Source organism: Aphis gossypii, unplaced genomic scaffold, assembly GCF_020184175.1.
Source record: "Aphis gossypii isolate Hap1 unplaced genomic scaffold, ASM2018417v2 Contig00324, whole genome shotgun sequence".
In the NCBI taxonomy this organism is placed as follows: domain Eukaryota; kingdom Metazoa; phylum Arthropoda; class Insecta; order Hemiptera; family Aphididae; genus Aphis; species Aphis gossypii.
In genome coordinates, this window is record NW_026083066.1 from 37744 (window position 1) to 54834 (window position 17091).

Genomic DNA, 17091 nt, shown 5'->3' on the forward strand with positions numbered 1-17091 from the left:
TTGTTTACAGATTGTTGTAGTGAGAAACAATTGTACATTTACTCGCGCGCTTACTTTTTTGTATTGTTTATATTTTTTGTGCTGTGGTAATTTTTAAAAAATGAATGCCAAACAATCCATTAATATGAATGAACCTGCCAGACATGCTGTTCAAAATGAAAATATGCAATTATTAGGTACGTTCGCCTGTTAAAAAGAATCCAAATGGACGGGTAAGATTTTTTTAAATAATTTAATATTTTAGATACTAAACGTTTTTAAGACTAATATTCAAAAATCATGTATTGATAACCTCATAAAGTATTCATGGTGTAATTGTCATTGTTTCTTTTTAAATAATCGTAGATCGATGAAAATATCAATAACAAAAAAGTCCGAATTAATTTTTTTTATACGAAACGTTCGATTTTTTATTCTGATTTTTAAGTTCATTATCCGGTATTTTTTTTTTTATTAAATTCAGACAATTAACATTTAAAAAATGTTTTACGTGAAATTCAAATTCAATCTATATTTTAGTTTTTTTTATTATTAAATAAACACATTGTTATGCATGTAAAATGTAATATATTAATGTATTATATCATACCAATGCAAATATAAAAATTAAATTAAAAAACATTATAAGTTAGTGCAATTAATACTATAATTTTTGGCATTTTATATTGCATTTTTATTCATTTTAGTGCATATTTTATTGTAAATTTTTGACATTTTAAATGCATTTTTTAGGTTTTTTATTATTAATAATAATCATTTAAAATAAGTCTGTTTTATTCGGAAGCAGACAAAAGTCATGATCATTAACTTATATAAGACGCATAGGCGTAGTTAGGGGGGGGCTTGGGGGGGCTTAGCCCCCCCAGTTTGAAAAATAGCCCCCCCAAAAAACTTTGGGCCGTCTAATTTAAAAAACTATTCAAATCAATAAAATTGTAAAAATAGGCATTTACTATATGTAAAAAATCTATTCAAAAGTATACTACAAAATTAAATGTACTAACTAGTTAATATAAAAAAATAATTCGACGAATGTGAATAATGAACATATTGTCTTAATCTTTATATAGATAGTATGGGTACTTTGGCCATATCGAATACTCGATAAGACAAAAACGGATAAAATCGATATTGATAAATATTGCAAAGAATAAAACTCATTAGAACCGATGTGTTATCTGTTTATGAAATTATAAAATCATCTGAAAATCGTAAAGTACGACGATCGACGATTATTTTTACTCGCCGTGTCACTCGCAGTTTCCCGTCGGTGTCGGATTTAAGATAAGCTCTACGTGCACGTGGTAATAACGAAATTTACCGAATACCTATTACCTACTAATTATTCTATTACGAATTTACGAATAATACGATTTTTATCTATTATTAATTATTATTATTTTTATTATTTTTTATTTATTATAATTATTCAATCAGTTTACCAAAATGAAAAAAAGTAAATTATTTAGTATTTTTAATAAACCTAAAGAATCTATTTCTTTGACATCAAAAAATACTACTAACATAATTGTTGATATCGAGCATGATGAATCTGTAGATGATCCTATTCCTACAGTTGTGAATGCTGTACATGAAAGTAATAAATCTGTGGATGATGCTATATCTGTGAAGGCTGTACATGAACCCACACAAAATGTACAATGTGGTTTTAATGTCATTTTAGATTTAGGTGATATTAACTCGGGCCCAGCAACACCTATATTAGATGTAAGTTTTATAAAAATATAATTATATATATATAAAATATTATCTATAGCTTGCCTAAAATCTCGCCTAAAACTGATTGGCTTTTGCTGTTTGCTTATTCCAATATTTATTATTTAGGCATATCCTAAAACTTGTTTTGGATCACAAAATCGCGCTTTTACTTCAGCATTATTTAAACAGTTTGATTGGCTTGAGTATAGCATTTCAAAAGATAGTATATTTTGCTATGCATGTCGTAATTTTGGTACAAGCAAATGCAAATCTGAAGAAACATTTACAATTAAAGGTTTTAACAACTGGAAAAAAGTAAGTGCTTATATTTTTTAAGTATCATTACACACTTTATTCATCTATCCTACTAAGTGCTGACATTATGTAATGCTCACTATATAATGTATTATTATAGATAAGTGGTTCAAAAGGTAAAGGAAATAACTCTAAATCAAAATTAGAAATTCATTCTAGTTCTCCTAATCACTTAACATGTATGGCTAAATGGTTAGCTCATCAAAAATCAAAATCAACAGGATCTATTTACACTTTGTTGTCAAATGCTAAGCATGAAGAAGTAATTAAGAACCGAAACTATGTGAAATGTATAATAGATATTATTTTTATCTCAGTCGGCAAGGCATAGCATTTAGGGGTCATCAAGAAGACAGCAATTCACTAAATCAAGGTATAATAAATAATAATGTAATAGTTAATACCTTCCTATAATATAAATTAATGTAAATTTTTTTAATAGGCAATTTCAAGGAAGCTTGTAAACTATTTTTCAAGCATAATCCTGATTATCAAATTAATTATGAAAAATATATAATTATACAAGTCCTACCACACAAAATATTATTATTGACATTTGTTCAAATCACGTTCGGGACTATATCATAAATGAAGTTAAAAATGCACAATTTTATTCTATTATGTGTGATGAAGCAAGGTAATAGCTTCTGATGACTTGATGTTTTATTTTTTTAAATTAATTGTATAACTACTTTATATATTTTAGATGCCACAAAGAAGAACAGATGTCAGTTTGTGTTAGGTACACCAACAATTTTGAAGTTTTTGAAAGGTTTATTGTTTTCTTAATGTGTCCGAAAAACAAGACGCTGAGTCATTAAGTAATGCCATTATTAACTTTTTAAAATTCTGCAATTTTGACCAAGTCCCCATTATTGGACAGTCATATGATGGAGCCAATGTAATGTCTGGCAGAAAAGGTGGTGTACAAGCCAAAATGATGAACACTATCCGTATGCGACATACATTCATTGTATGGCTCATAAGCTAAACTTGATTGTTGTCGATATGTGTAAAAATGTAAATGTAAGTCCATATTTATTTAATTTTAAATGACTTATTTATTTATTTAAATTTAAATTTAATTAGTTTACAAAGAAAATATTTAATATCTTGGAATCAATATATGTTCATTTTTCTTCGCCTTCCAAGAACAAGAAATTACAAGAAATGCAAAATCATTTAAATATTAAGCCATGCACTCTTTCACAAATTAGTGACACAAGATGGATTTGTCGCTACAAAAACTGTAAAGCAGTGATAGACAATTATAAATCAATAGTAAATATTTTAAAACAAGAGGTCGAAGATAACAATGACAAGGATATTTCAAGAGCAATTGTTTGTGAACAATTATTTAATATACTTATCAATGTAGTATTGTAGTAGGTATGGTAAATGAAAACAATATTTTTTTTTAGGTATTCTCTTGTGTATTCAAAAATCCTCATTTATTATACATATACATTTCATAGAATATGTTTTAAATATAATTAGTATTCTAAGTAGCCAATTACAAAGTAAAGGAGAGACACTTGGTAAATCAGCGGTTTTAATAAATTCTGTGATAAAAACTTTTGAAGACAGTAGATGCACTGAAATATACACAAACATTTGGGAAAATATAGTTAAATTTTCCGAAGAACATTCTATTGAGTTGAAAAATCTTGAGAGTAAGATATACTTTTAATTTAAATGATAATTTTATTGATTAATTTTATTATGTTTTCATTAATAGTGTCTAATAAACGGAAAAGATTTGAGCCTGCATCTCTAAGAAATTTTGTTCTAACAACGACAACTTGTGCTGAAAATGAAAATTGTATAAATGAAACTAATGTAAAGGATTACTGGAAAACTCACGCTTATTATACAATAATAGATGAAGTTGTGAATAATATGAAAACCAGATTTTCACCAGAAAGTTTACAATTAGCGGTGGCTATTGATTACTTTTGTGATCTTGACTATGAAAAGAGCTTATTTTTTATTCAACAATATAAAGTGAGTAAATAAATTAATATTAGCTACTTTTTTTTTATTTTATTGCTTTAAATTTTATGATTTTAATTAGTAATAACTTATGTATCCATATCATAAAAATATTAATTGTTTATAATTGTTAAGAATAACGTGTTATAATTATTATTTTAGGATTTACTGAAAGTTGATTTAACATCGCTTAAATCGGAAATGATGGTGGCTAAAAACTGCCTGGGAAAAGGTGAGAGTTTAGAAACTAAAAATCAAATTAATTCATATCAAAAACACATTAAGGTTGAAATATTTCCCAATCTGTACAAACTACTTAACTTGGCTTTAAGTATACCAATTTCTTCAGCGTCTTGTGAGCGATCTTTTAACCATGAGAAGAATAAATACTTATTTACGTTCCACCATGAGTCATGATCGTTTTTCATCTTTGGCAATTATCAATATTGAAAGATGTATCAAATAATATTAATTCTGACGATATTTTAAAGATATACTCTAATGAAAATAGACGTTTAAATATTTAATTAAAACAAAAAAAAAAAAAAAAATAGAATATTTTAATAAAACTTTTTAGATTAATCATACACTATTTGTTTTTTATTATTATATTTGTATATATATATTGTTTGGGGGGTGTGGGGGGCAAAGCCCCCCACGAGTCATTAATGTCTTCCACTGGAGGGGCTAAAGCCCCCCAACAAATTTGACCACCCTACGCCTATGATAAGACGAAAATTGAAGAACAACCGATATCAAGTACAAACCGTTAATTGCATATTTATCGAAAGCAACCGGCATTGGACGCGATACTATTTGTAATACAATAAGAGATTACAAAAAGAACAACCAACTGAAGTCACCAAATAAACAAAAAATCCGTGCAAGAATTAACGAAAAAATTGATGACTACGACAAAAATGCTATAAGGCAAAAAATTCATGGTTTTTGGTTGAGAAATGAAATTCCAACTTTAAAAAAAATTGTTCAAGTCCTCAGTGATGATCCATCTTTACCAACTATACCAAGGACATCTTTACAGCGGATTTTAAAAGAACTGGGATTTGAGTACACAAAAAGAATCCGGAATAGTGCACTTACTGAGCGAGGAGACCTAATTATATGGCGACAAAAATACATTATAGATATACGACGGTACAGAAACGAAGGTCGTACAATTTATTATTTAGACGAGATATGGGTGAATGCAGGCGAGTGCTGTAATAAGGTTTAGATTGACAAGACGGTAACATCGCATAGAGATGCCTTTGTAAAAAAACTGTCGACAGGCCCGAAAAATCCAACAGGCAAGGGCAAGCGTTTAATTGTTGTACATATCGGGTCAGCAGAGGGTTTCGTCGAGGGTGGTCTACTGTGTTTTGAGTCAACAAAAAACACAGCAGACTATCACGACGAAATGAATGGTGATACATTCTATGACTGGTTTTGTGGAGTTTTGCCCAAACTGAAAGAAAATGCAGTCATAGTTATGGACAATGCTTCATACCATTCGGTAAAACAGCACCCCATCCCTACAATAGCCTGGAGAAAAGACAAAATTATTGAATGGTTGACTTCAAAAGGCTGTCATGTGAATACGTCGTTGGTGAAACATTTGTTATGGGAAAAGGTGCAGGAAATTAGACATCATCATGACAAATATATAATCGACGAAGAAGCATTGAAATCCAACGAAATAGTGTTGCGTCTTCCGCCTTACCACTGCGAATTAAATGCAATAGAAATGGCGTGGTCGGTTGTAAAAAATCACGTGAAAATGAACAATACTACATTCAAAATCAACGATGTAAAACAACTACTGATGGATGGCGTCAGAAATGTGACACCAGACATGTGGGCCAATTTTGTAAGTCATGCAATGAAGGAAGAAAACAAGTTGTGCACTATTGATAACAATACTGACGAATTATTAGATCAACAAGATACATCTCATATCATGCAAATCACAGGGGACACGTCTTCTTCCGATGATTCAGATTAATTTATATATATATATATATATATATATATTTTAAATATTTTGTTAATACCTTTTTTTATATTTTTTGTAAATTTGTGACGACGTATTTCTGTGTATTAGAATACCCTATATGCTTACATATTGAATATAATTTGTTTGTTTATACTTTTGACATGCATGTATTGAAATATCTTATAATATAAACATAATATACAAATCATAAAAAAATAGTAATTATAACATTTCATCACCCTGTATAGTATAAGAATATTTTCAACACTCTGTACATAGGTCGTAGCGCGCGACGATTGAGGCACAGAGTGGGGGAAATTGGGCTCCGCACCGGCGCTGCCGGTCATTCTGCATGCGCGTGACGGTACTGATCTCTTGTGGGCCGGAGTATAGATGTATTCAGTTTTTTTTATTCTAATTAGATAAAAATCTATCTTGATAAATTATTCTTAACTGATAAATATAAAAAAAAATGATTCTATATTAAATAAAAAAAAAAAACTGGGATAAAAAACGATCATCATGAATTGAAAATCTTATTTGGTTAAAAAAAGTCAAGTCGAGGACTAAATTCTATGTTTTAATTTTAAAAATGTAATTTGAATAAAAATTAGAAGCAATTTTTCTAAAGAAATTTGAAGTTATTAGGTTAAAATGTGGGGGGCTACGGTGAAGTTGCCCCTCCAAGTAAAAATTTTTTTTTGCCATGTAAATTGTAAAAAGTGCATAGAAAATTCTAGTAAATTAATAGCAATTTTTCTAATGTGGTTTGAAGTTCCTGGTTAAAGTGGGGGGGCTACGGTGAAGTTGGCCCCCCCAAGTAAAAAAATTATTTTCTAGGAAAACCAAAACCATGTAAATTGTAAAAAGTACATACCAAATTCTAGCAAATTAATAGCAATTTTTCTAATGTGGTTTGAAGTTCCTGGTTTAATGGTTCCTGGTTATATGTATACATTAATTTTAAAATAATGTTCGTTATTTTTAAATCCAAAATCTTCAACTAATTCGTCAAAATGTTTTTTTAATATTTTTGTTCTTTTATTAGAAAATTCGGCTTTTACATTCCATTTATTAACTATATTTACAGCATCAGTTTTGGCTTTTTCGTAATCATTACTAAATTTTTCCAAATTTTGTAATGCATTAATTGCTGCTTTTAAAAAATTGATATTTTTTGATTGTAATAATTTTGATGTCAAGTGAAGTTGTGATAATATTTCATTTAAGATTACACAAATAAAAATAAATTCAAACGTACTCATACTTTTTCTTGTACGATTTGCTTCATCACGTTCTTCTTTTTTATTGCTAGTTAAATTTATTTTGATTAATGCTTTCATTATGTCCAGATATCTAAGTTTAACAGCTAATAGTGAAATGTATCTACCAGCTCAACGCATAGGACTTAATCTTTTAAGTGTAATTGTTGATTCTCCTGTAAATGTTGATAGTAAGTCTCATCTGTTTAGAAGATATTTATTCATTTTTTAGAAATAGTATAGTTTCGAAAAAAATAATTCAACTTCGGTTGAACATTTAACGATGTCATTAATAGTCAAGTTAAGATTATGTGCTGCGCAATGCACATACAGCGTAGTTGGTTGTGTTTGTCTGATAAGTGTTTGGACAACACCATGTTTACCACTCATAACGCTGGCCCCATCATATCCTTGTCCACGACAATGAGATAAATCCATATTATTATTTTTTATTAATTGCAAAATTTTTGATATCAGACCAGCAGCTGTGTGATCATTGTAGTAACCCGTTGCTCTCACCGCTGGGTTGGTACACACTTCTTTTACGATGAGTGCACGTTCGCTGCTACTTGGAGTGGAAGAGGTTGGAAAGATTGTATATAATAAATATTAAACGTTATTGAATTTTAAACGTTAAGTTACAACTGTTTATTGAACTGTATCAAATTAATTAATATATTTATTATAGCTAGAAGTTTTTCGACAAAATAGTATTCTACCGGAGTAAGTGTTGTGAGAACGTTTCCCTAGAGGCTTCGGGTAAGCATGGGTGAGACATTGTGTATAAGACTTGTAAACTTCTCTGATCAGAGCTTGTGAATGGCTTCTATTTATATGGAAACATGCCCTGATTAGGATAGGATGATTGACGTTATAGAAAACTGCTCCAATAATCTAAATCGGTGTTTACCAATGAGAAGGCCTGATTAGTGGCCTATTCCGGTGGCGTGATGTTGTGTTTGACCTTTTGCACTATAGGCTTTCCGTACCTACGTCAGCTTACTACATTCCTCCCCATTTAGAATGATACTCCGCATCATAATCGTGGATATAGAGAGTATGCAGTGTCCGAGTGTGTAAAGACGATGCATTGTTCATTATTAGTTGCTTGTTCCTTTTTAAGCTCTTCTGGCTGCTCAGAGATTATTTTTGGCTTAATCTCGATTGGTTTGTTTTGGTTCACCGACTGTTAGATGTTTATATTTCGAATTAGCTTTCCTAAATAGCTTATTGCGAACATAAGGATACAGGCTATGACTATTGCACTGGTTACATTTAATAAATAGTCGTGCTTGTTCTTGCTGCTTTTGATTGTATCTGTGGTAACTTTCGTCCCTACTATTTCTTTTATTTCCACTATAGTTTTAGCCACTAGATCTAAATCTGACATTTGACTTGTTCGCACATGTTTATTTTTAGAACATTTGTTGATAAATCAATGTATATATTTTCCATTTCTATAATTTGAGAATTTGGAATGAAATCGATGTATTCCTCTTCATTTTCTACCCTATGCGGAATCAGAATAGCCCGGGTAACATATGCTTTGCAGGTTTCGTTTAATGATAGTATTCCTACACCTTCTAAGTAGTGGTTCTCGCTTCTTTTGTCGTTGTCGCAAGTAATGAAAATGACCTGACTTTGTGGAAAAGGCGGTTTTGTGTGTATCCCCCTCATCTATCATGATCTGGTGGTACCCGCTCGCAAGGTCAAGTGTGGAAAAGTACTTCAATGAGCCCAAGGATTCTAATATTTCTAGAATATTCGGTAGATAGACCATAAGCTTCCTTCTCCGTAACCTCATTTAGTTTACAAAAATCTACGCACACTCGCAATTTTTGTTTTCCTTCTGCATCTTTTTTTCTTTTTTACTACTACCAGCGGAAAATTAAATGGTGATAAGGAATCGCATATTATGTTCGCTTCTTTCATCTCCTTAACTTGTCTTTCAATTTCGTCCTGCTACGCATGTGGTAACCTATATGGCCGTATGTTATCGGTTTAACGCAACGCAGTGTATTAATTTTGTGTGTAACTATATCAGTAACACTTAATTTGTCACCTTAAAAAAAAACAAATCGGAAAATCGACAGCATAAGTCTATTATGTTATCGCGTTCTTCTTCATTAAGATGATCCGTATTAATAGTTTCTTTTATTTTTTTTTATTTTATTAACCGATTGTTTCTCTTCGTTCGCGATAAAAACGTTATCGTTGTAAGGTTCCCATTTTAGATTAGTCCGTGTTTAATTGGTCAATTATAAACGGTTGCTCGGTTATGTTTATGATATTACTAATTACTTTATCACCTCTGACTGGGCTGATACTATGAGCTATTTATTTTTATTGTTTTATTAATTTATGTATTATGAAAGGCACTCAATCAAAATATATTATCATGATATAATAATCATACAATCTCGATATTTCATAGATATATAATAAATTTATTATTTTTTAAATTTATTTTCTTCGGTTCTTCCATATATGACTCAAATAAAATCAAATGTAAAATATTATTATTTAAAAAGTTTCCAACTTATAAGATTTATGGATTTTTAATCAATAGGAATAAATATTCCATTTAATTATTAGTATTAATACCAATTTTTATAATACTTAAAAACAGCTGATTTACTTGAATTGGTTTTATGTTTAACTAGAAAATAAACAACATAGCAGAAGCTTCTCATCGGCGACTTCAAGCACAGCTTAGTATGAATCATCCAACGATCTGGCAGTTTATAATTGAACTGAAAAAAGTTCAGGCAGAAAGTGACATATATTATGAGTTTCTTGTTAGTGGTCATGAACCACCTTCAACAAAAAAAAAATACGTCGAAGCATCAAACTGCATTTTAAATTTAGTTCAACATTTTGGAAATCGGAATATTATTGAGTATTTGAGAGTTTTAGCTCATAACTTTGTAATGGACCATTAAACAAAAATTATAATATTGACTGCTTCACAATTCCTTAAACAGATAAACTTTTTCAAACCTCATTATAATTAAATAATTACTTAAATAAATAAGCACCTAAGTATTAAATAATTTGTTTAAATATTTAATTACTTAATTATTAAAAATTAAAATAAGTACCTATTTTAATATTCAATTGTATAACTAGTAAGTGATATAATGAAATAATCTAAACCTAACTTAAAAGTTAGAACTTACAATCAAAATTCATCATAAGTTAGCCTCTTTTAAAAACTGTAAAAACACATGGATAAAAGGTAATTTAGGTAGTAATATATTATTATATGATCATAAATTAAAAATATCGGAATAAATATTATAAAAATACTAGTCTACAATGAATGCCTAATGTCTACAAATTCTTAAATAGTTCTTAAGGTAAGCATGGAGAGTTTTTTGTTAGGCCAGTTTAAAAGAACTTTCAAATGACTCCGTATTAACTACATTATGTGGCTCGAATGTTAAGTTAATTCAGGCACCTATTCGTCATTAAGTGAAAATCCATATGTGACGTACCAAATTAAATAATCTCAACACTACGCACCTTAAAGGAAATTTACAAGTTATACTCACATTATGTTAGTTTAAAAGTTAGTCGTCGTGTAAATATGTGCTCAATAATAATAGTAATCAGTACCAGTACCAAAAAAAATGACGCCAACTAACGGATAAATGAATAATTTATATTTCATATACTTAAGTGCCAATGTGCATGCAAGTCAATGATGCAAGTACTAAGACGCCAAATTTGAAATTTCATAACGACTACCCAAAAAACTATTTTGAGTGTCTGGTAGTTACTAGTTTTTAGTGTTTGACGTTTGTACTTTTTGAGGTTATATTATCGAACTAAATTAATATTATATAATTCTGTGTTTTAAATATCTTTAATCGTGGATCGTGGTTATAATATTGTGTCGAGTAAAATCCGTCGGGTATACCTACATTTTCTGATTTTGATGACAACTGATAACAGCAAACCTGATAAGAACAAAAAAAGGATGGCAAACTTACTGGCAAAGTGGCAAGTGGGTATCGGTCTACTCCGTAGTTATAGAGGTGGTGGTAAGTAGGTCATTTTAATGGATGTGTTTAATTTTAATGCATTGCAAGGTATCATTGTATAAGAAAAACGATTCTGAACGGAAATGATTAGTCAATCTAGGATATATTATATTATTACCTTAGGTAGTTATATAATTTATCTATATTTAAATGTTGTAATATATTGTATTGTAAGAGATTTCGTAAAAAAATATATTTCATACGGCCATAACATTTTTTCTACATTGACGCTAGTATTTTAACAGTTATGTAGTGATCTCTCACTATCGTTTATAAATGAGTGCTTGACGTCTGCAGTTGGACCAGTTTGGTCGGAAAGGATTAGGTTTTTAAACCTATGACAAGACACAATGTTAATAGAAATGTTTATTAAAGTTAAACTTAAACTTGTAAATAAAATTGTATATAAATTTGAATTTTGAGGACAGCACGTTGAGTAACTGCCCGAGAAAATAGTTAATCTAAAATTTGGTCATAGACTAGTTCTATGTAGATGTAAACTAATTCTAATTCTAAGACGGACAGAGACCCGTATTTATATGGTTCTCTGTACCCCCTGGTTGTACATGATAGAGACTAGGAGATGGACAAAAAGACGAGTCAGTGATTGTTGTTATTGTAGCTGCGAAAAGTGGTTTTACACCCAAAAGTTAATTAACCTTGGTTTGGACTTGTTGTTGTGCTATTACGCCAAGGCGTGCGCATTTGTAATTTATGCGTACGGCTTGCTTGTTAAATCAACTTCTTAAATCGAAAGGTTGTTTGTGAATGTTTTTCCAATACGCCTTGATTCTTAGAAATCGCCAGCAAAATTAATTACGTATGGCTAAGAGTTTAGTAATTAAGTATTTACATGCGAAGGTCATGTAAATTAATTAAAATAGAAAAAAATAGTGAAACGACTCCGTCGGTTTACTACAGTTATTTGAAGAAAAAATTATGGAAAACCTTGTATTTTTTTTAACCTAAGGTATAAATAACAACAATTTTATGAATTTTTAACTTCAAAATTCCTTGCAAATTTTTCCAATTTTGAAATATTTTGTAAACATTTGAATTTTAAATGCTTATAAACAAAAGTTATGACTAACGATTTTTATTTTTTTTTTACTACGATAGGTACTACTTATAATATATACCTTGTATTAAATTTTAACGATTTTTCAACATACCAAATTTCTTTATCGGCTTTAAAAAAAAAAAAAAAAAAACTTAGAAAAATTAAAAATTTCAATTGTCAATAGATACCTTTAAAAAAGTCAAAATATTTTGAAAATTTAATCGTTAATAGATAACTCTAATGTAAACATTTAGTGAAAATGTCAAGTGTAATACCATCGTGCTTAAAAATATTCTCAATGCAATTTCTACATTTGGAAACGTGTCTTCAATTTTATTTTCTTTCAAAAGATGATATATATTCCTATAATATAATATCAGTTTCTTCATTTTCACTATAAACATGTTCCAAGTATTCTTTTAAATGCAGACATTACATTTCCAACTCTGCCTCATTAACATCTTCAAAATATATTTTTGAAAATTCTTTGCAACATTGTCTCAACGCTTCAGAATTCAGAGTTTTCAAGTTAAAAAACAAACCAAACCGCTGATTAATGTCCTTGTACACACTTAACCGCTGTTTTAGATGCACGCTCAGGGCATCAATTATGGGGAAAAAAGTTTCTACTTTAAATTTATCTTTTCCATACAGTTGGACAGATGATCTAGTGCCATCAAAAAAACTCTGGCATGAGCTTCTAACTTTTGTTCTTTGGGATAGATCCTTGTAGTCAGTTCCCGGATTTTTGCTTTGGCTGACGATTCGAAGTCATCAAATTTATCCTTGAGGTTATTAATAAAATTATCAAATGAAGTTAACAAATTAGTTGCAACGTCTAGTGTAATTGTTTTTTTTTTTTTTGAAGATTATTGCTTGTTTTGTCTATTCTTTCCAATATGAAACTCCAAATTTCGGTTAATATCATAAATTATAGGTTTATAATTGTTCTGGACACACTTGATGCTTCGTCTCTTGTTTCTCGTGGCTGTTCAGAATCCTTCGCGGTAGACATCAAAGCTTCAATAATTTGTTTATGGCCTTTATGCTGGGCGCTTACTGCATCAGCTCTCGCAGACCATCTCGTTTGTGAAAGACTTTTTATAACTTTTTTTGAACCTAAATGTTCTGTCAATTTATTCCATCAATACGTAAAGTCCGAAAAAAATTATAAAGTTTCTGAATAATATCAAAAAACTTTGTTGCCTCTAATACATACCCAGCGGCATGGACACCTACCAAGTTTAGTGAATGTCCAGCACATGGTACAAAGGTGGAAAATTCACATTTATCCTTGATTCTTGCTTGTACACTTGTATACTTTCCTGATATATTTGAAGCATTGTCGTAGCTTTGGTCTCTACAATCTTTAATTGGAATATCATGTTTCTGTAAAAAACTAAATATTGTTTCTGCCAAATACTCAGATTTATGTTCTTTGATGGGTATAAATTTCAGAAATCTTTCAACGGGGACAGTCTTTTACATAACGAATTATCAAAGTTAACTGATCAACATGAGATAGATCGGGCGTACTGTCAACGCTAATGGAAAAATATTTTGCTAATTTAACTTAATTTACAATTTCTTTTAGAACCTGTTTTCCCATTACGTTAATAAACTCGTTACAGGTATTTGCAGATAAATAAGAAATATTTCCTTTTCCTGGATTCCTAAATATTTTTAAGTAATTCGCAAGTAATGGATCAAATTCACTTAATAATTCCACACATCCCAAATAATTTCCATTATTGGGAGATCCTACGATTTCATTGTCACCGCGAAATGGAAGTCCTCTCGACGCCAAAAATTTGATAATAGCTACAATCCGTTCAAGTACATTTCTCCTGTAATTCACTTCTTTATTACGTTGAGATAATAAATCTGTATCTACTCTACTAACCACTTTACTTCGTGCCAGATATGTCATCATAGATTGACCATGTGCTGAGCTATTTTCATGTGATAAAATTATACTATTAATGTGCTTCCAATCATTACACCTACTTGGAGAGCATAGGTTTATATCAGAAGAATTAAATAAGCAACATGAAAAACAAAATACTGATTTTTTCGAAGGCGAATACAACAACCATTTTCTTTCGACACTTTCGTTGTTTTTTAATTTACGAATAAATAATGCTTTGTTGAAATACCTAGTTATTGATGTATTACCATTTGCTTCTTTGTAAGTTCTAGATGACTCGGAAAAGTCATAATGTTTATTTTGAAAATACGCAGGTCCTTTACAAATCAACAATTCTCGATTTGTTTCAGTTAAATTTTCGTGAAAATAATAAGCGGGGTCGTGTGATATATGTTCTGGGTCGGAAAATTGTTGTGGTTCAACTGATACAATTACTGTTGTTGGTGAAGTCAACGAAGTTGTCGCTTTTTCATCACAAAGACGGTCACATACTGCATTATCTGATTCGAGTGATTCGATGTCTTTTCCGAGATTAATAGAAGTTAGGGTAGAATATGAGGATTTTGAACTTACCATAATTTGTGGTCTACACGACTCATCAGGTGGAGGATTTGTTAATTGATGGTTACTTATAGAAGTTTCTCTTTTGGTAATTTTTCAATAAGTTCTTTCTGGTGTGCAGCTTTTTTCCTTTTTTCAGATCCACTAGGATATAATCGTTTCGACATTTTATACTTCGCTTCAGTATTTATAACGTTCTTACTTCAATATTTTTTATATTGAATTTAGATATGAAAACATACGTAACAAAAATTGAATTAAAATACTCGGGCACACGCGCACACGGCGGTTATTCAACGACTAGATTAGATGTTGATAATCGAAAAGATACGTGAGCAGCGACGGGCGACGATATAAATTATTAATAAATGATTTGTTTTTGTATTATAATATATATTATATAGGTATATAATAATATTATAGTACGTAACAACTTTCGTTATCTAATTAATTCTTATTGACCCGACTAGACGTATCTTGTGTCTGATTTTTTGTAAATATATACAATATATAAATTGTGTGTGCAGTCGGACGACTGACCCACATCAATTGTATTATTATTGTTAGCTCGCTAAAATTATAAAATAAACAAACGCTTATCGAATGTGGACTGTATAACGTATATTAATATATAATGCTTTTAAAATAATCATAAAATAATATCGGATTAGGCATGTTTATCGTGGCGTATCAGAGTAAACTAGTATAAAAAAATAATAAAACAAAATTATAATAATATTATCTGACAAACTTGGTCTATACGATATTACGATCGACGCGACTGTGCGGCGGTGCGGGTCATAGCACACACGCGCGGCGCCTATCGTTATCGATAGCTAAAAAATAAAATAGAATAAAAATAGAATACTACTAAATATCAATTATTATTATTATTATAACTATTAGCGATTATTCTTTGATTTTTTTCTAAATAAGTTTATTTATCGGTAATATATATATCGATTATCGGTTGGTGATTTTGCCGGAGATAGTGGGCCCCATCGATCGCAGGGCCCTGGGCACGTGCCCAAAGTGCCCAATGGGAAAGAGATGCTTGAACATAGTATAATCGACAATACAAAATAATTATCTCAAAGGTATATGTAATATGTATAGTAAATAAATAAATAATAATACATGAAGTAGTGGGAAAAATTAACTAGGAACAATTATACATTATAATTTATATTAAGTCGAAAAAATAACAGTATAGTTTCTGTTGTATTATAGTAGTTTCGAGTTCGACGCGATTATTTTAACTTTCGACATCAACTTTTAGTTTTTACTACTTATAACTTTTTTGTGTTTTTATTTGTTAATTTACTTATAATTTATAAGTACCTACCTATCGTATAATGATTTATGTAATATATTATGATACCATCACGCTCCAACCACGGTCAATGGGTTATCTCGTCACCAAATATAAATCATAAAACACACGACTTACCTATGTTGAATGCTGGTATGAAGAAAAGTCTTCTATGCCACTATGCATTAATCAATTTATTATTAAATACGTATACTTAATTAATTATGTTCTAAACAATGGTTTAACAGTGATAATTTAGATTCCATTTAGATTCTAAATTTTAGAATATTAATTTGTATTACCTAGAAAATAATAGGTTTTCCAAATTTTTTTTTTTCATACTGAAAAATAAAAACGAAAATTAAACCTGTAATAGTTTCATAGTTCTTATTACATAAATACATAATATTAAGCCGTAAACATAGATCGTACATACAATATATTATTATGTTGTTATTTTTTCTTTCCAAAAGTGTTGTTTTTCAAGACTTTGTTCATATTATGCACAATTCATAAGCGTAGCTCGGAGGGGCTTCAGCCCCCCAGAATTGTTGGGTAATTGTATATGTGCTTATTATAAACATATAACATATTAGTATTAACTTTATTTTTGTCTAATATAATATAAAATAGTATAATCGTATAATCATTCAAGTCAGTTGTAAACACGTTAACACCATTAGAAATAATAAATAATAATTTAATTAAAATATATTTGCTATAAAACATTTTAATCTATCCCCCCCTAACTTTAAGTACTATTTACGCCTATTAAATGCACTCTAAAAAAGTCTTCTGCCCCAAAGCGCATGGCTGCTTATGCATAAACGGAAATTAAAGCTGCAAATTCAAGTGTGAGACTATAGGGGTAATAAAATGTACTTGATTTCAATTGAGGAACATA

The 17091-nt window shown here is 29.9% G+C and overlaps 2 protein-coding genes across 2 annotated transcripts; one reads left to right on the forward strand and one right to left on the reverse strand.

Annotated features, from left to right (window-relative positions):
- The first annotated feature begins 5443 nt into the window (after positions 1-5443).
- LOC126553776 (uncharacterized) lies at positions 5444-6028 on the forward strand. The gene has a single exon (XM_050208891.1). It carries the CDS (start codon positions 5444-5446, stop codon positions 6026-6028), a length of 585 nt encoding a protein of 194 aa, XP_050064848.1.
- A 6985-nt stretch (positions 6029-13013) lies between these two features.
- On the reverse strand, positions 13014-14890 carry LOC126553777 (uncharacterized). Its single transcript, XM_050208892.1, has 4 exons — positions 13970-14890; positions 13623-13866; positions 13346-13515; positions 13014-13172 (listed from the first exon to the last, which is right to left on the reverse strand). The coding sequence occupies exons 1-4, from the start codon at positions 14888-14890 to the stop codon at positions 13014-13016; spliced, it is 1494 nt and encodes a 497-aa protein (XP_050064849.1).
- Between the last annotated feature and the right edge of the window lie 2201 nt (positions 14891-17091).

Coding starts and splice junctions, on each gene's coding strand:
- LOC126553777 (XM_050208892.1), bottom strand. CDS start 14,890: ATGGTAAGTTCAAAATCCTCATATTCTACCCTAACTTCTATTAATCTC. Junction 13,867..13,969: donor AACAGGTTCTAAAAGAAATT/GTAAATTAAGTT, acceptor GTTATGTAAAAG/ACTGTCCCCGTTGAAAGATT. Junction 13,516..13,622: donor ACATTCACTAAACTTGGTAG/GTGTCCATGCCG, acceptor ATAAATTGACAG/AACATTTAGGTTCAAAAAAA.
- LOC126553776 (XM_050208891.1), top strand. CDS start 5,444: ATGAATGGTGATACATTCTATGACTGGTTTTGTGGAGTTTTGCCCAAA.